Consider the following 19,662-nt stretch of genomic DNA (forward strand, 5'->3'; position numbering starts at 1 on the left):
GGTTAAGGTTACAAGTGCCTTTTTATTCCCAGCCAAGGTATAATTTGGAATCCTATATACAACCAACATGTCATTACCTCGAAGAACCCTAAATCTTCCAAATCCCACCAAGGCCTCTTCTAGGCTTAAATTCTGAGCCAAAGGAATCCTTAGACTGTGGTGCTTCTAATCGCTGAAAAGTGACTTTGTGACATTCTCATAACTTATAGTTTTATGTAGCCTCTCCTTTCAGTTATGTAGGGATTTAACTGTCAGTTATATCCTCGGTGACTGATAGAAATGGCCTTGCTATAGACACTGGGGCATGTAGGGTGGGAGTGGCACTCCAAGTGCTCACGTGCTGTCCCCAGTCCGGGTTTTTCAGTAGTAAAAGCATCCAGAGGCTGAATTCGCACAGTCCAGTTCTGAGTGGACCTCCAGACCCTGAGAATACCATGACTATGAATGACAAATGACTTATTATAAAGTTTTTGTTGAATTATAAGAGCGGCATATCTGTGTCTCTCTACCTAAAAGCAAACAACCATAGGAAGATACATTTGCTGATTAGAAAGTCAACATCTTAGTCTGCTGGGGTTGTCATAATGAAGTATTATAGGCTGGGTGGCTTAAGCCACAGAAAGTCGTATCTCACACTTCTGGAGGTGGGAGCCTGAGACAGAGGCGTCGGTAGGGTTGATTTCCCGAGGCCAACAAGAACCCAACAAGAACAACTTAAAGGAGAAAAAGTTTATTTTGGATCCCAGTTTATTTTGGATTACATGGATCACATGGTCAGCCAACTCCATAGCTCTGGGCCCAAGGTGAGACAGAACATCATGGCGGAAGGGTGTGGTGAAGGAAGGTTGCTCAGGACAGAAAAGCCAGGCAAAGCTTGCAGTCAGCTCTCTTCTTCCTAAGTCTTCTCATGGTCTTCACTCTGGACATTTGTGTCCAAACTTCCTCCTTTTATAAGGACACCAATCATATTGGGCTACAGCTTATCCCATGATCTCATTTTAACTCAATTACCTCTTTACATACTCCATCTCCAAATGCAGTCACATTCTGAGGTACCGGGGGCACATAATTCAGCCCCTAATAACATCAAAAATCAAATCCTGAAATATATCTCGCCTCATCATAAAGCTTAGAGTTTCTCCTATAATTCTTCAATGAATCTTTATTTTCAAGGAAAACCATTTGATTTTGCATGCCCTCTTTTCCTCGGTTGATTAAAGATTATCTTCAAGGCAACAATCTTGAAGAAATGGGTGCAACTGATGTGAGCAGCATATGAAAGCACGGAGCGCACCTGTCATGGTTAAGTAAGCGTGCTTTAAATCTTGCCTTCTCAGGCGTGGTTTCTGGAACTGAAGGGGCGCGCCACCTGTCCATTTACCACCTTGGAAATTGTTGATTGCAAGATGGATCTCTGGTCTCTAGGGCGGCTGGGGAGGGCTCTGCAGTTGAGCTGTTTGCATTCCCTTGTCCTCGATTACTGCAGGTAAGGCTGGAATGTGGAGTTCCTCAGGTAGCAGGGGAGGCAGCAGCCAGGGGTGGCCACATCCTCAGCAAGGCATGGCTGAAAAAGGACCCTCCAAAACCTCCTGAGGGTTGATGTGCCTGAGTATGTCAGGGTTCTCAAAAGAGTCTCTTCCACTCATTTGCTCTTTGAACAAATAACTGTCGAAGGCCAATTTATAGAAGACACTGTGCCCACTGCTGGGACAATACATATGTATATGAGGCAATGTTGCTGTCCAAGCGAGTCTTCGGTACAGTGGAAAAAGACATGCTCTTGACTCTGCTAATGCACCATGGAAAGTCATGTTTGGATACATGTTTTGTGGTACTTCAGATGAAGTGATGGGTTAGTGGTCACCAGGAGAGGAGCAGGGGAGAAAGGTGAGGTGCTAGGGAGGAGCAGAGCATGTCTTTCATAGAGCTGGGGTGCCAACAGGGAGGGTCTGGGGGTGAGAATAATAATAATAATAATAATAATAATAATGCCAGCAGATGGTTATTGAATGCTTACTGTGTGCCAAGCATCTTTAGGGATTAGCTCATTTATTCTCCCAATGACCTATGGGATTTCCAGCCCTAGACTAGAGATGAGGAAAGACTTGTTCAAGGTCATCCACAGGTTAGGAATGGAGCCTTGATGTGAATCCAAATTGCCTGACCTCAACAGAAATTGCAGGTTAGCAGCTTCTGGGTGAAGAATTTTCCTTCGCGAGCTGTGAGTACCCACCTCTGATCCATGACACTGGATTTCCCGGGCTCCATTATTTATCATTCACAGACAATTTCAGACTGTTTATATGGAAACTTTCTGATTCTGTTGAGATGATTTCCACTTTAAAAGTTGTGGAGTCTGTGACTCTTCCCATGTAGCCAGATGAGGTCTTGTACCCAAAAGACCAGTGGGCCATGAGGTGAGAGGAATGATTCCTGCCTGAGAAATGATGTCACAGAGACACAAAGTCCCTTAAAGAGAGAGGGTCCTGTCAGGACCGTGGTGATACTGAACAAGTCCATCAACGAAAACTAGGCAGAATGGGCTGGGGTTGTGGCTCAGTGGTAGAGCACTTGCCTAGCATGTGTGAGGCACTGGTTTAGATCTTCATACAAAAATAATAAATTAATTAAATAAAGGTATTGTGCCCATCTACAACTAAACAAATAAAAATAAATTAAAAATTTAAAAACTAGACAGAAGGACTCCCAGCCCAGGGTAGCAGAAAGCCCAGGATCCTCAATACACCCTGCGGCAAATGCAGGATCGGCTTGGGCATCTCCCTGATTTCTCACACTCTACTGGGAAGAATCAACCCCACTGCTAAGAGACCCTGCTAAGCCCCACGTCCTGGGAGGGACCTATGCGGTGGAAAGAGAGGAGAAAGAGGAAATTCCCATCTTCAGGAATCAGTTTGCCTTAACTGTCCGTTAACATAATTGCTGATGCCAAAGCATAGAAATCTAGAGTTATCAGGGTTGGGTAGATGGAAAGCGCCACCTGAGACCTCAACAGAAATTGCAGGTTAGCAGCTTCTGGGTGAAGAATTTTCCCTTGCAAGCTGTGAGTACACCAGGCAAGATGCCCTTCGTTTACCTGCATGACTGAACCCCCATCCAGCTGGGATACTGGCATATCAGAGGCCCTCCATAATTACTTGTTAATTAGTTAATACATTTTTAAAAAGTCATTTCTGATAATATTACCCACCTCATTCTAAAGTTCAAGCCTTGACATTGCCAAATCCTTGATGATGTCACTTTACCTCATTGAACCTCAGTTTCCTGACCCATTCATGGTACCAATCCCTACCCAAGCAGGGTGTGGAAGATGCTTGCGATTTCACTCTGCAAACTAAAGACTGTGCGGTCCAAGGTGATAGAGCACAGAGCCCTGATCGGAGAATGAGAAGTTGAACTTTCCTGAACCTGCTCAGGACGTACCTTATAAGGCCCCTCCTTATAGGGTCTTGGTGCTGCTGGGGTCTTCTCAGCCTCCTCTCATCCATGTCTATAGTGCCAACCTCAAGGCTCAGAGCTTGTTCTCCCTCTGTTTGCTGGAATGGGCACTTCAAACCATCCTCTGCTCCCTTTGCCCAAGAGTCAGCCTTCTGGTCCCCTTTGGTCTACACCTGGGCTGACCTCCCCCCACACACACACACTGCCAGCCCTGGCTCTGGAAACCCAAGCCAGGGCTCAGAAGAAATGCCCCTCCCTACCCTGGGGAAGGCTTTATGATTAGTAATGCAGCCAGCTACAGAGGTTTAAAAATTGCTAACTTGTTCCTGTCGTTTCCTGTAGATTTGGAAATGAAGAAATTGAGAGTATTTTCTCAGGCCTGGAGAGGCACCAAAGGCTTCGCAGCCTCAGTCTGCGTTACTGTGGGCTGGAGCCCCCGAGTGGGCAGCAGCTGGGCTCCCTCCTCAGCCAGAGTGCCATATGGTGAGACGTGGTCCCTCCTCCCCCGCTCGTCTTGGCAACGTTTTCTCTTCAGTCACACAACCCATCGTGACAGTTATTTTGATTGTTTTTTCCCTAATAGAAGAAAAAGATCCATTAGCTAAGTCTGGGGATCAAAGGTGTCAGACTGAATGCTATTGGCCAGCTGACACAGTCACTAGATCTATTTATGACGTGTCCTATTTTTTTATTTACTATGATCTATTGATTGATTATTTTATGGCTAGGCATATACTTTACCAGCTGAAGATCCTTTTCTATATTTTATTGGTACATTAAAATGATACGTAATATATAGTATATAATAAATAGATAATAAATAAATACATGCATGCAATATAACAATGTAACTTGGTCAATATAGCTCCCCAGTATCTTTTCTTTCCCTCCCTTCCTCCATCTTTCTAATCCCCTTCCTCTACTTTTTTGGTTTCTCTTTGATTTTCATGAGATTCCCCTTACCACTTTTTTTTTCCTTTTCCCTTTCTAGCTTCCACACAGGAGAGAAAACACATCACCCTTGACCTTCTGAGTTTGGCTTATTTTGCATGACATAATGATCTCAAGTTCCATCCATTTTCCTGCAAATGATATAATTTCATTATTCTTTATGGCTGACTAAAACTCCATTGTATACATACACCATACTTTCTTTATCCATTAAACTATTGAGAGATACCTAGGCAGGTTCCATCATTTGGCTATTTTGGGTCACGCTGCTATTAAGCCCTGATTTGAGGAAGTGGAACTAACTCTGGTGAACAATTATTTCGCTCTCTTCTCCAGTGAACTGCACCTTGACGGTAACTACTTGCAATGTTCCGGAGCCCTGGCTCTCCTCAGACCCATGGCGGAGTATGCAGAGATACAGGGGAGAGACCAGCCGGCCATGGCTTTACCAGACTCTGGAAATCCCCCTCAGCTGCTCCAGAGTAAGCACTGGGAAACTTTGCCCTATGTTCCTTTGGGGGCCACCTGGAAGGAGGAAACTGCTTTGTGATTAAAAGTGACCTTCTTATTGATCAATGGAGATTCTTCTTTAGATGTACAGGAGGCAGAATAATGGCCCCCACAAATGTCTTTGTCCTAATCTTCAGAACCTGTAAATGTTACCTCTTATGGTAAAAGAAGCTCTACAGATGTGATTAAGTTCTGGATTTTGAGTTGTGGAGATTAGCCTCAACACATGGGTGGGGACAGTGTAATCCCCAGGATCTTTATAAAAGGCAGCAGGAGGGTCAGAGTCAGAGAAGCTGTGACAACAGAAGCAAAGGTTGCAGTGAGGTCAGCAGCAAGGGAATGTGGGGGTGTCCAGAAGCTGGACGAGACAAGGAAACTAATTTTTCCACGGGGTCTCCAAAGGAATATAGCTCTGCTGACACTCACCATTTTTGACCTATAAGATCTATTTCAGCTTCTGACCTCCAGAATATAAGATTAACTAAACTGGTATTATTTTAAACCACTTAATTTATTTTCACTTGTTACAGCAGCAACAGGAAACTAATACAGTATGTTTATCAGATTCTCCGGGTTAAAAGTGAAAGCAACACAACAGGATTAAAGAGCAATATGGGTTTATTGACTCACATAACTGGGATGTCCATGGGCGCAGCTCCCTTTAGAGATGGCTGAATGAGTGGAGGAGCTCAAACCATGTCATCAGGAGCCCTCAAGTTTGTTACCCCTGACTCTGGTTTCCCTTGGAGGGTTGGCCTCCTCTCCCAGGCTTTCTCCAAGCAGAAAGGACAGTTTATATACCTGCCAGAAGCCCCAGGGTTACATCATTGTGATTTGTAATCAAGCCAGAAGGCACAAGCTTCTTGCTTCCAATAAGAAGGGATTTAGGTCACATACTTACCTGTTGGGTCAATCTCTGTGTAGGGGTAGTGAGCTATTGGCCAGAACTGATGAATCACACACTCAAACACTCATCACATGCAGAGGACAGAGCTCTGTGCCCAGCGGCCCTGACAGCATCTCATAAAGAGGGAGTAACCATCCTGAGGTATAGGGGAAGGCAGATGCTGGACAGACAGGAACAATAGCTGTCTATTTCCCTCTAAATCGCTTCTCATCTGTTTTAATAGATTCTAAGGATGCATATTCATGACACATTTTAAATCTGATGACTTTTTAATAACTGGTCACAGCAAACTGTAGCAAATGGTTAAGAGCACAGACAGAGGCCTGGGTTCAAATCTCTTCGTGTCTTTGAGCGTGTCTTCCAGAATCAATCTAACTTCAGCCATTTCAGCTGCAAAATGAACACAATGATAATTAGCCCATAATGGTCCATGAGAATTATGTGATTTAATGAGCATACTTACTTAGTACAATGCCTTGCTCAGAGTAAGTCCTTGAGAGACATTAATTATCATCATCACCATAGCAACAACAACCCCTTCCCAGGAAAGCAGAATCTTCAATAATATTGGTAAATATGATTGCTCTATTTGCTGGGGGAAAAAAATGAAGATAAAGAGCTTGATGTAAAGGCCACTTCATGGACGTGAAAACAAATAACTTGTAACAAATTCATATACGTAATGGTTGTTGCCTGTTTCGGGACCTTCATCAGAATTATATAGGTCATCTGTTGAATTTGATAATCCAGCTAGCCCTATAACTATGCAAAAGGAAACTGGAAAAGAATGTTTAATATCAAATATACTTTCCCTGTGCTATTTTTTTAAGCCTTGATCCTACATATGAAGTCCTGCATGATAGCTTTGGAATCTAAATAACAAGTGGATCTGTTATTGTTGTTGTTTGTTTGTTTTTTAAGAGTTGGAAATGTAAAAGTGGTGTCTCAAGGGCTTAGCATGTGGCAGGTGAGGACAGGTGTGGGAATCATGAGAGGTAACTTGTTACAGCAGCAACAGGAAACTAATACAATATGTTAATCAGATTCTTCAGGTTCAAAGTGAAGACACATGAAGATCCCCCTTTCCAGATGTCCCAAGTGTTTTCTGCTAAAAGGGACAGTGACACTTAATATGGAGAGTTCTGGATTTGTTTTCCCAGGGTTGGAGTTGAGGGCAGAGAGTGTCTGTCCTGTCATTCCCCACAGGTGCCCCGGGTGGGGGGGAACTGCGCTGGGGCTGGGCCCTGCCATCATGGGTCAAAGGACAGAAGCTCTTATAAGTTTTCACTTAGGGTCTCAGAAATAACGACAACACCCACCACAAATTCAGGTACATTTCTAGGTTCTTCTCTTTTCCTAAGGCTGTGACACTAAAATCCACTGGAACCTTCATTTATTTATTTTTTTCATTTTTTAAAATTTCAATTCGTTATATATGACAGCAGAATGCATTACGATTCATGTTACACATATAGGGCACAGTTTTTCATATCTTTGATGGTACCCGGGAACCTTCATTTTTATCCCATTTCAGCTGGTACATTTAACTATTCTGAGTTCCCCTGGATAATTGTATTCATGTTCTCAGGCTGCCATAACAAAATGCTGCAGGCTGGGGGGCTTACACAACCAAAATTTTATCTTCTCACAGTTCTGGAGGCTGAAAGTCCAAGATTAAGGTGCCAGCCAATTCTGTTCCCACTGAGGGTTCTTTTCATGGCATGCAAAGGGCCACCTTCTCACTGTCTCCTCACGTGACCTTCCTCGGGACATCAGGTAGAAAGAGGGAATGAGCTCTCTGGCCTCTCTTCTTACAAGGACACTGAATCTATCAGATCATGGCCTCGCTTTCCTGACCCTATTTAACCTGAATTCCTTCCTTAGATTCCCTGTCTCCAAATACAGCCACATTAGGGGTCAGGGCTTCAACATATGAATTGGGGCAGACAACAACATTCAGTCTATAACAGTAACGTGCACACCAGCACAGAGGGAAAGAACCTGTGTTTCAGAGCTGGGATCATAGACCTCAGCTCAAGCAAAATTATTTTTCCCATCCTGATTTAATATGCCGGCAGGATTAGCCTTAAATAACAGAATAAGAGGCAAGTGAGGCAAGAAAGTTCAATGACCGTGTGTCACCAGCAGCCCCTGCCCCATCTCATTTTCTTTTTCCATTTTAACTACAATATACTTTATAAATCCTGGTGTCTTATATTACCTCGACTGTCAAAGGGAAAGCAATTGCACAGATTGTTCTCCAACAATCCAGGGTCATCTCCAACCTCCCCCACTAACCAGGATCCTGGTTTTACCTTAGTGAGTGAGGTCAGTGGAGGTGCTGGCCCTCACCTGGCCATGGGTGAGTATGGAATCCACCTGGACTTTGCCACCCTAAAATAGGATTCTTGAGCAGAAGAACCTGGTGTCTCACCCCAACTACCTGTCATTTCATGATCCTGCCAGATCCTTGTTGCTGTCCTGGCCCCTGTCCTTAGATAGCCTTGCTCTTGGAACACAGTACATGAAAAATTTCCCAGGATATGTTGGAAAGGGTGTGAGTGATTGTTTGTTTGTTTGTTTAATAATTGTAGCCTAGAAATTTAATTTTCATTTTATTATTATTATTTGTTGGGTACTGGGGACTGAACCCAGGGGAACTCTACCCCTGAGCTACATCCTCAGCTCTTTTTATTTTAGATTTCAAGACAGGGTCTCATTGGGCTGGGGATGTGGCTCAAGCGGTAGCGCGCTCACCTGACATGCGTGCGGCCCGGGTTCGATCCTCAGCACCACATACCAACAAAGATGTTGTGTCCGCCGAGAACTAAACAATAAAACATTAAAAATTCTCTCTCTCTCTCTCTCTCTCTCTCTCTCTCTCTCTCTCTCTCTCTCTCTCTCTCTCTCTCTCCTCTCTCACTCTCTCTTTAAAAAAAAAAAAAAAAAAGACAGGGTCTCACTAAGTTGTTGAGGCTGGTCTTGAACTTGTGATCCTCCTGCCTCAGCATCCTAAGTTGCTGGAATTATATGCCTGTACCACCATGCCCAGCTAGATTTTTTTTTTTTTTAAAGAAATGCCCAGGTCTCAACTTTCATGAGAATCATGTACCTGTTGTTAAAATATCCTTGGTCATAAGCATCTCATTCTCCTACTTTGCAAAAGAAAGAAAAACTTCTCTTCCAATCAGTATCTTAGTAGAATGTTTTGCTCTGTAATACAAAAGCAAAGAGATAATTCAAAATATTATGCAAATATTACAGAAGTTACTAACTCCAATAACTCAGGGACAACCTGTTTTTATACATCAAGTGATTTCCAACTTTTGCTTTTAATAAAGAAGGACCTAGTCTAATTACCAGCTGACATGTTATTTAAAAAAATCTTTTTTTTTTTTTTTTTGCAGGACCCAGTGGCACCTGCCAGTAATCCCAGTGGCTTGGGAGGCTGAGGCAGGAGGATCTCGAATTCAAAGCCAGACTCAGCAGTTTAGCAAGGCTCTGAGCAACTTAGTGAGATCCCGTCTCTAAATAAAATACAAAAAGGTCTAAGATGTGGCTCAGTAGTTAAGGACCCCTGGGTTCAATCCCTGGTACAAAAAAAATCATTTTTGTATGTGATAGATTACTAGGCAATTTTTAGTATATAATTCAAGTATTCAAAGAATTGAATAAAACTGGTAAGGTAAAACTTTTTCTAGAATTATACAGATGAAAAACAACTTATTATAAATATATCCCATACAATGTTTGGGATACACATGCCCTAAAATAATTATTCTTGGGCTGGGGAGGTGGCTCAAGCGGTAGCGCGCTCGCCTAGCATGCGTGCGGCCCGGGTTCGATCCTCAGCAGCACCACATACCAACAAAGATGTTGTGTCCGCCGAGAACTAAGAAAAAATAAATAAATGTTAAAATTCTCTCTCTCTCTCTCTGTCCCCCTCTCTCTCACAAAAAAAAAAAAAAAAATTATTCTTTATTCATCTGACAATTAAAGTTTCCAGGTATCCTGCAATGGAATGAGAGTATGGGGACAGATGGGGGGTGTTTGGGGCAAGGGAGGCTAAGCCTGGCAACCCTACTCCATTCTCATCTTGTGCAAATAAGGCTTGTTAGCATGTAAAACTCTAGCAACAACCACAGAAAACAACAGAACAATACTGAACTCTACATCACTCTAGAATATTCTCCAATGGATATGTGAATTAATATTAAAAAACATTATTTGTCTCACTGAGAGATGCAATCGATAAAATTTTTATTTCTGTACTTATTAAGGCTTATCAAAATGTGTAAAATACACCTGCTGTATTATATGTGTAGTTCTAAAAGTTGATTAATAACTGCAGAAGAAATTTTTAATACTTTACATCATATTTATTGCTTTATAGACATATGAGGATATTACCCCAAGACATTTTTAAAATTTAAATATTTAGACACATAGCATTTTTATTACAGAGGAATTTTACACGATGACCTACAAATGACTTTCAAATACAAATTAAGCAGAATGAAAACAAAAATAACAGCACAAGAAAAAAAGGGAATAATATAAAACTTTCAACAACTGAAGAAGAGTTTGCTTGGGTTTCATGTTGTTTCTGATGTTTTACTGAATTATAGCTGGTGGGGCTGGGGATGTGGCTCAAGCGGTAGCGCGTTCGCCTGGCATGCATGCGGCCCAGGTTCGATCCTCAGCACCACATACAAACAAAGATGTTGTGTCCGCCGAAAACTAAAAAATAAATATTAAAAAAAAAATTCTCTCTCTCTCTCTCCATCTCTCTCACTCTTTCTTAAAAAAAATGAATTATAGTTGGTGTCAAATTGCTTGGAGTTGAGATTCCATTTGACTGATGTAAGAGAATAATGATACAACAGATTTTATTTTTAAAATGTCAACATTTGCCATAAGCTAAAAAATTTTTGAAATTTTAAAACTTATGGAAAATTTAAATATCAACCTAAAATTGTACAAGGTATTCCTTGAGGATGTTATGAGAGAACTTTTTTTTTCTGTGCTGAGAATGGAACCCAGCTCCTCATGCAGACTACACAAGGGCCTTACCACTGAACTGTACCCCCAGCCCAGCAAAAATGTATTGAGATCACTGCTTAGTAAGACCCAAATGTTTGATTCTCTCCTCTCTGTATGAGCTACTCCCAGGCCTCCCAGAAACTTCTTTTTGCTAGAGTCAGGTACTATGACTTTCTATTGCCAACAACCAAGGGGGCCCAAATAGCTCACAAATGGCTAATGACAAATTTGTTTTCTTGGTTACTTGTTACAACATAGGAATGCAATCTTAATAATGATGTACCTTCCTCTGCTCATTGTTTGTTCTGACATCCATCAGATATTCCCCCATGTGCTTAGGTTATGATGGTGCACAAAACAAAGATCTCTCCCCTGGAGGAGGGGGCTGGAACACAGCATGCATGGGTGTGTGCATGCGTGCAGAGGGTGGTCAGGCAATTTTCAAAAGGTGCAATAAAAATACATATGCTACAGTTTGGTAGAAGGTGATAATTGATATGAAAAAAGAAAAAGAGCAAGGTGTGGGAGTCTGGGAGTCTGGGGAAGGAAGACAGATGGCCTGTGATTTTTAAGTAGACAGTTGAGTGCGGCCACCTTGAAGAGGTAGCATCTGGGAACAGGCACAGCAGTGACGAAGGAGCCCCACAGAAGGGTGCAGATGAGCAGGCCAGGCCTGGGGAACAGCCTGGACCAAGGTCTAAGACCTTTGCATGTAAGAGCAGCAGGTGCTATATATTTTTCAGGGACCAGTGAGGAAAGGACCCTGTAGCTGGGAAGGAGCTGAGGAGGGGAAGCTGCGGGGTCAGGAGCGGGGGACAGGAGACCTGCTGGGGCTGTGGTCCTACAGGCAAGAGAGGCATCTACACAAGTGAGTCTGGGGTTGGTGGGATGGGATCAGATTCTGCATTGTATGGTGGGGTGCAAGAGAAAGGCAAAAAAGAGTCCAAACTGAATCCAGAGAAATAATATTTTAATACATTTTGGTGGGGCCGGGGGTACCAGGGATTGAACCCAGGGGCACTTGACCACTGAGCCCCAGCCCCAGCCCTGTTTTGTATTTTATTTAGAGACAGTGTTCACTGAGTTGCTTAGGGCCTTGCTTTTGCTGAGGCTGGCTTTGAACTCGGGATCCTCCTGCTTCAGCCTCTGAAGCTGCTGGGATTACAGGCGTGTGCCACCACACCCGGCAATACATTTTTTTTAAACAACAACAACAACAAAATGTTCCTCCCTGCTGTGTTCCTATTGAGGGAGCTGTGGAATGTAAGGGAGATTAACTGGAGGCCTGGTGGGCTAGTTCTTGGGCCTCACTTGGTTGCCTGTTCACCTCAAGGCTTCAGGGAGGGGAATGAAAAGTGACAGGATGGACAGGGTCTTGGCAGCAGGTCGGCTGATGCCTGTGAGAAAACACCTCCCTCCAAAGAGCACATAAAATGAAGTATCTAGCGCATCATTCAAATTGCAACAGGCTACATTTTTTAAAATCTTTTTTGTTTTTCAACCAGCTGGCCAGGGAGCAAGATCAACTTTGAGCCAAACTGCAAAATCGTCTGAAGCCATCGCAGTGAAAACCACTAAAGAGAAGAAAAAGAGAAGAAGAGGTATTAGTGTTATTGCTGTTTGGACAATTCCTTCCCATCCCTTCTCCTTATAACTCACTTCCCCTCTCCTGGGCTGTGTGTTCCCAATACCACCCCAAAACAGAGAGAAAAACCCAAGTGGAGAAAAGACTCAATGTCTTGTGACCCCATATAAACCAAACAGGAAGGGCTTCACCTTGTCCACCCGAGGAGTTAATCTTTGGCACATTTAATGTTCCAAAAAAAGAATTATGGGGCCTAGGCTGGTTTGGGAACAGCTTTGTGAGAACAGCCAGAAGGACCTCATAAATCTAGCTTGGAGCCTTCTCCAACTACAGTTTTACTTAGAACCAGAAACTGAGTGGTTTTGAAGGAATTTTAAGAAGTCACGACTTCATAGGGACCAGGGTCCTATTCCTGACATCCACACCAGCGCCTGGCTCTCAGCAATGTGAGGGTGTTGCGCTCCCCAGTTTCCAGTGTTGTGTTAAAAAAATTCCAAAGAGCCAGCACAAGACAATCCTGGGTGTGTCACCTACAGTAGTCTTTGGGAAACTCCGCCCCAGAGGCCAGTTTGAATCTGTGTTGTTCTGTTTTAGACCACTTCATGAGTTTTTGGTACCATTTGTTTGCAGGGAAGGGCGACTGGTTTGGGCCATTGAGCTGTATCCCTAGCCTTCTTTATTTTAATTTTTTAAATTTTGAAACAAAGTCTCAAAATCAATTGTCCAGGCTGACCTCAAACTTGCAATCCTCCTATCTGAGCTTCCCAAGCAGCTGGAACTTTAGGAGTCCAAAACAGGCCCAACTCTCTTCTTTGATCGTAAACTGTTCTGTGTGGCTTGCTTTTTTTTTTTTTTTTTTTATCCTGTTCTTGTATTATTAGTCTTGCATCTTCTCTGTGAAATATCGCCACATTCAAAAATTATAAATTCTTATAAGTTGTAAAGTGAAAGAATTTATCAGACCCTCTCTCTGTCATCTGATGTAAATATAGTCTTTCCACAGGGTAGAGCTAATAGAGTTTAAAAATTCACAGGAGAGTCTACTCCAGGGATGGAGCTGGGAAGACTTTGGAAACATGCTGGCCTGGTATGAAATCAAGAAAGGATTTAGTTGAGGAAGGACTTGAACAAGCCATGAGCCCCAAGTTCAGCTAAAACAAGAGGCTGTTGAGGTTTGGGCCTCACAAGGAGGAAGGGTCACAGTAAGGAGGAACCTGCAAGGAATCCTTTGCCTGAACCCAAGAGAAACAACTTGGATATGTATTTATTTTACATTTCCAGAGTTCACCGAGGAAATTGAAAAACATCTTCCCACATTGGGCCATTGCTTGTAGAGTCATAGGGTGTTTGTTTGAGGGGAGAGTTTGGCCTTTGGTAGAACAGTCCTACTTGTTTCAAAATGAAGGGTCAGATGGAGCTGATTTACATCCTCCTCCTGGGTGAGGAGGCCAGATGGTTTCCATTTGGCCCTAATTGAAAACAGCCACACTATTTTCCTGCACATCTCTTTTTGGACAGGAGGCTTTTGGCCTTCTGCTTGGAAAGTTGTCCCCATCGAACCAGAGGAGTCCAAACCCCATTCAGAAGCTTGACCCCCCCCGCCCCCATTCCTTCCCTCACTTGGAGTCACAAGAACCTTGACAGTGATGATTACAAGGACTCACAACTTGACGTTGGGCAGCCATTTACAAGTTGATAGAAGAAGCACGATATTCCATTTCTATGCTTGCAAACTTGGGGCATATTCATCCCAGTCCAGTCCTGTCCTTCAACACCCGTGACCAGAAAGATTCATAGACCTAACCAGCGGCTCTGGCCAGAGTCACTCCTCATCTCCAAACTCTATAAAAAAGAAAAAAAAATAGAATTGTTAGATTAGTGCTTTTCTCCACTTGAATGCCTCCACAGGCACCTGGAGGACTTGCCAAAACACAGATTGCTAATAATTTTTTTTTTAAATAATAAAACCAAAATAAATTTTTAAAAAAGGCAAGCACAGATTGTTAGGGACACCACCCCCTCAAGGTTCTGGACCTGGAGACTCTGCATTTCAATGAGGCTGATGCTACTGGTCCAGGGACCACATTTTGGGAACCACTGCTTTTGGACTTAAAAAAAAAAAAATTAGATTGCATGCTCTTGATTTATTTTGCTCATTGAAGAAAATCAGAGAACAGAGTGAGACTCCTGGCAGCCTCTTTTCTGCTCTGGAGCCATGGAATCAGCAGGCTCCTGCCTATTTCTGTTCTGGTATCTGCCTTGTCAGTTAGGCCCTCCTTGGATCCCTTGGCTGTCTGCACCATGGGGATTCAGAAGCTGGGAACTCTGGGTCTGAAGGCTGGTCAGCCCTCAAATGGGAGAGGTCCACCTTGGCCTACGCCCCACAGACCTGTGAGGTCCATGCAAAGCTAGAAGATGGCCAAAGGCTGGAAGTCCCTGAAATGTGGTCAGGAATGGCCATCTGTGGATGACATGGTTCCCTGATCCCCATTCAGGCAGTCCTCAAAGTTCCTGAAAGACCTGATAAGGACCAAGGGGTACCTTGTCACCTGAATGTGTTTGTCTTCTAGCCAAAGCCCCACATGTAGTCTCCAGGAGGATTTAGGATGAAACAAACCAATAAGTGACTTAGACATGTACAGGGGTCAAAATTCAACCATAACATGATCTTTCCATGAGCTTGAGATTGATCAGAACTTCACTACGGTACCATGCTGCCCAAGCACCAAACCCACCTGCCCAGGTGAGACACTGTTGCTTACATCATAGTCTCAGTCCACAGAAATATCAGTGGCAATATGGAACAGAAGGATCAAATTCTAAAGTCAAGACGTAATCTTCAAAACAGCATTATTAGCTCCAAAACAGGAAGGTACCACTTATAATCCTGAAATTATTTTATTGGAGATTTTATCCTGGGGTGACAGCTAAACAATAAAAACCTGTAGAGATGGGTTCTAAGATCCAAGGTGTGAATCATCCCATGCTAATTGCACCTTGATTTCTGAAGCCCTGTAATCAAGCGAATGAAGTTTATGTTCTGGTTTGTAAAATTGGGAATTATACAGGAAATTACACGTGTTCTTTGTCAGTGGAAAGAAGTTATTTTTAACAATTTTTTTTTTTAATTTCACCACAAAGAGATAGTCCTGTCAGGGCCTAGCACCCACAGGGTGGTGAATAATATTGAGCAGACCTGTCAGATGCCATCAGAATGTGTAATGCCCACCTGATCTGGTGGCTCCAGAATAGATCAGAGGGTGAGGGAGATGAGGGAGTCTCCCTGGAGAAATGCTGGTTCCATGGGAACTTGCACTTGGCCTTTGGGTACTGGCCACCTCAGTGCTCCAGGAAGGAAGGAGAAGTTTACCAGGGGCAAGAGAGAGTGTTCTAAGCAGAAAAGCCACATGAGGAAAGGCTCAGAGAATGGAGGTGTCTGGAGGGTGGGACATCCTGTAATCACTGCAAGAGGTCATGAGGAGTAGCTGGAGCTGCGGTACCTTTGACTTCCCCATGGGGAAGCAATCCACACCTGCCCTAACACAGGCCCAGAAGCTCACCTCCTCTCCAGGGGTGCACATTTGTGCCATGCTGGCTGCAAGGGGTACAGCCCTGGCTGAGAACATTCTCTCCTTGCAAAGTTCAGCTGTGTAAGAATTCAGCTTCCAGCCTTCAGCCTGGGCCCACCAGCTCACCTTGCACCCATCCTGCCTTCTGGCAGGCTGGGAGAGGGTGAGGAGAAATGAGGGCCACGTGTGGTCGGTGTTCAAGTCGTTAATCATTCCGAGCAGTAGACCGAACTTTTCAAAGGCATTTATGTTTGTGAAAAGATTTTAAAAATAGAAAAAATCATAATCCATTTGTGTTCACAAAGCAGAATCGAAGCATGATTAATGACATTGTACTTGAAAAAACAATGAACACAAAACTTTCCACAATACAACTGCACTCTACGCTCCATTTGTTATTCATTCATTCACTCCACAAACATTTATTAAGTGTCTACCGTGTGCCAGACATTGTCCCAGTGTGTCAACACTGCTCCATTATTCATGAAAGCTGTCATTTGTTATCGTCCCCACATCCTGGATATAAGGACAAATAAGATTTAAACAAGTTAGGCTTATCCCCAATAAAACTAAAGGACAGGCCAGCTGTCATCTCTCCAAGTGTGTCCTGAAGGGAAATAAATCCATTTTATTCAATGATCCAACACATTAGAGTCATATCCCAAGAAACCAATCAACCCCCGCCCCCCGCTTTTTTTAAAGCCTATTTTCTACTTTTTGTTTTTTCTGAGCTGGCGCACTAGGGTGACCTATGTCCAAATTCACCATCTTTCCCTAAAATGTCAGTTTTCATCCAGGGATTGAAGACTTAACACTTGATCACCATGACTCTCCACATATGCTGGCTAACCTTCACCTGACATCAGCTCCGTGAGGGCTAAAGGGCTGGTGTATTGTCCCTTTGGTTTCCTGTTGGGTCCCCAACACCTAGAGGACAGCTTGGCCCATAATAGGAAATCAACAATATTTGTCGACTGCCAAATGCATCCCAGTCAATAGAGACCTGCTAAGCTGGGGGGAAGCTCTCGGCGAACATGTGGGCAAATCAGTGTGCACACAAAGGATCCTTTAAGATCCCTTAGTTGCCTGTACAGCATGATATTTAGATGTATTCTAAACAATCAGCAGACAACTCCTCTTCTATCAAGATTCTGCTAGGGACTTCAGTTTTTCTCTCTAGATTAATACAGAGCAATCTGCAGCTTCCCAGGTTAAAGGATGAGGGAGACATGGAGTATGAAACAAGGACTTTAAAAACTACATATGTAGTACTTCCTTGCTATATTGCAAAATGAATCCACTCACACAAGCCCAGCGGGTACAGATTTTTTTTAAAAAGAATCAGTTTAGCTGATGATAAATGGGAACTATTGTCTAAAATAACAAATCACTCTGATTTTCTTGTAGGATTCAGGAAAAAAGTGAAAGGTTTCATGGAAGCTGGTCCTTGGCTAGTGAAGTTGTACTTGGCAGATAATGGCATAGACGGAAAAGGAGGAGGAGCGGACTTGTTGGAATTTACCCAAACTTTAACATGGTGAGGAGCAAATAGAGGTCTGATTTGTCCACTTTCCAGAACTAAGTGTTTGTAAGTCATGGGGATGATGATTTAGTTGTCTTATTATTTATTTATTTTGGTACTGGAGATTGAACTCAGGGGCACTTAACCACTGAGCCACATCCCCAGCCCCTTTTTGTATTTTATTCAGAAATGGGGCCTCACTGAGTTGCTTAAGGCCTTGCTACCGGTGCTTATGGCCTTGAACTCAGGAACCTCTTGCCTCAGCCTCCAAAGCTTGTGCCACGGTGTCCAGTAGGAATGATGATTTAAATGCAGATTTTTTTTAGCAGCTTCTTGTAAGGTCGTTCACCTCCAAGAGCCCTGTGACCTGAAAGGAAGCACAGCCTATTTGGAAGTATACACTCCTTTGTGTTGTCCCATCCTCCTCGGTCCCAAAGACAGCTATTCTTGAAAGTTTCTGGAAAACAGAGTATTTCCTTGCCATATTTGTCTTGACAAATCTTAGGCCTCTCCCTGCCCAGCTGCACAGAATCCATATCCTCCGTGGGCCAAGGCACAGTTCAGAGGTACCACAAATTTAGGAAAACTTGCTGGGTGGAGAGGGCTCTGGAGTACACACCCACACCAGGAGGTCCTTCCAGCACCTGAAGCATGAACAAGGTCTGAAGCTGGAGGGCTGGTGGATGGCAGGTTATAAATTTAGAAGAAAAAGATTCCTTCTCTAATATACTTACCTCCTTATTCAAAGGAAGAAGGGGAAGATGTTTTAATTGGAGAGCTTTGCTGCACTTTCTATAATAATTATATTAATAAATTTCCTTTTATTGGCCTTTTAGTATAGTATTGAATTTAATATATTGCTGTTGCATTATTCTTTTTATGTATTGCTAAAATTTTGTTAAGGTTTTTTTGCAACTATGTACCCAGGTATACTAACCTTGTACTTTCCTTGTAACATCTTTGTCTGGGATCTAGATAGTTCTGGAGGCACAGAGTGAGTTAGGAAATGTCCCCTCCTCTCCTATCTTATGAAATACTGTTTGTAGTAGTGATTGGCAGTATTTCATCCTTAAGTATTTTTTAGGTTGTTCAGTGAAGACACTGGACCTGGAGCTTTCTTTATGAGACATTTTGAACTACAAATTCATCTTTCAAGTAGTGATAGGGCTATATTGGTTTTGCTTGTTTTTTCCTGTATAAATCTCTGATAATTGGTGCCTTTCAAGAAATCTGTTCATTTCATTCAAACAAAAACTTTTTTCATGACCCTTCCTTATGAGCCTTTTAATGTCTGTTGGATCTATAGCGATGCTTCCTCTTTTGTTGACATTGATAATTTGTTTTTACTTTTTTTCTGATCATTTTGGTTAGAAATTTATAATTTTATTAATCAAAAAAAATCTTTGGTTTTCTCTACTGTTGCTCTATTTCCAATTTCATTTATTTCTTCTCCTTATTATCTCCTTTCTTCTCCTGACTGTGGGTTTCATGTTCTTCTCTGTCTAGATTACTAAGGTAAAAGCTTAAGTCTTTATTTTAAGCCTTTTTATTTTTCTAATATAAATAATTGTCTTAGCACTAAACACCTCTTTCATTGTGCCCTGCCAATTTTGATACATTGTATTTTCATACAGCATGGGATGCATTAGATTGACAGCCTTGCTCAAGTCTTCCATGCCTTTACTAACTTTGTAGTTACTTGCTCTAAAAATTATTAAGAGAAGGGAATCTGTGATTATATCTCATTGAAGTTTAATCAGTTTTTGTTTTGTGTATTTTTAAGCTCTATTATAGTTACGTGTTAGAGTCCATCTCCAACAGGGGGTCTCAGGAGACGAACTGATCGTGAGGAGTCAGCGAAAGGGGGTGGAGAAACAACACAGACACAAAAGTGAAGGTGCTGAATCCCAATCTTTACTTGTGAAGTTGATCATATATACTTTTCATTTTGGCAGGCTCACAGTACTTTGTGGTTACAAAACAGGAATCACTATTCAAAGAAACAAAATATTATGTAGCTACAATTAGATAAGAAGAATGTATCTTGGCTTATGCATAAGCAAGCATTTTTACTTTCAGTTCACGTTTTGCTTTGAGCTGTTTCTGCTTAGTTAGTTTT

The 19,662-nt window shown here is 42.6% G+C and overlaps 1 protein-coding gene across 2 annotated transcripts in view; it reads left to right on the plus strand.

Annotated features, from left to right (window-relative positions):
• The window catches only part of LOC120884319 (uncharacterized), a 42,519-nt gene that overhangs the window by 11,250 nt on the left and 11,607 nt on the right, over positions 1 to 19,662 (plus strand). For both annotated transcript variants that reach the window (XM_040269894.2, XM_078043424.1), the window contains 5 exons: positions 1,338 to 1,486; positions 3,799 to 3,939; positions 4,744 to 4,889; positions 12,373 to 12,468; positions 17,429 to 17,558. In XM_040269894.2, coding sequence (XP_040125828.2) covers positions 1,338 to 1,486; positions 3,799 to 3,939; positions 4,744 to 4,889; positions 12,373 to 12,468; positions 17,429 to 17,558 — 662 coding nt within the window. The remainder of the gene's footprint in view (positions 1 to 1,337; positions 1,487 to 3,798; positions 3,940 to 4,743; positions 4,890 to 12,372; positions 12,469 to 17,428; positions 17,559 to 19,662) is intronic.

This window comes from Ictidomys tridecemlineatus, chromosome 3 (assembly GCF_052094955.1).
Source record: "Ictidomys tridecemlineatus isolate mIctTri1 chromosome 3, mIctTri1.hap1, whole genome shotgun sequence".
Classification (NCBI taxonomy): Eukaryota; Metazoa; Chordata; class Mammalia; order Rodentia; family Sciuridae; genus Ictidomys; species Ictidomys tridecemlineatus.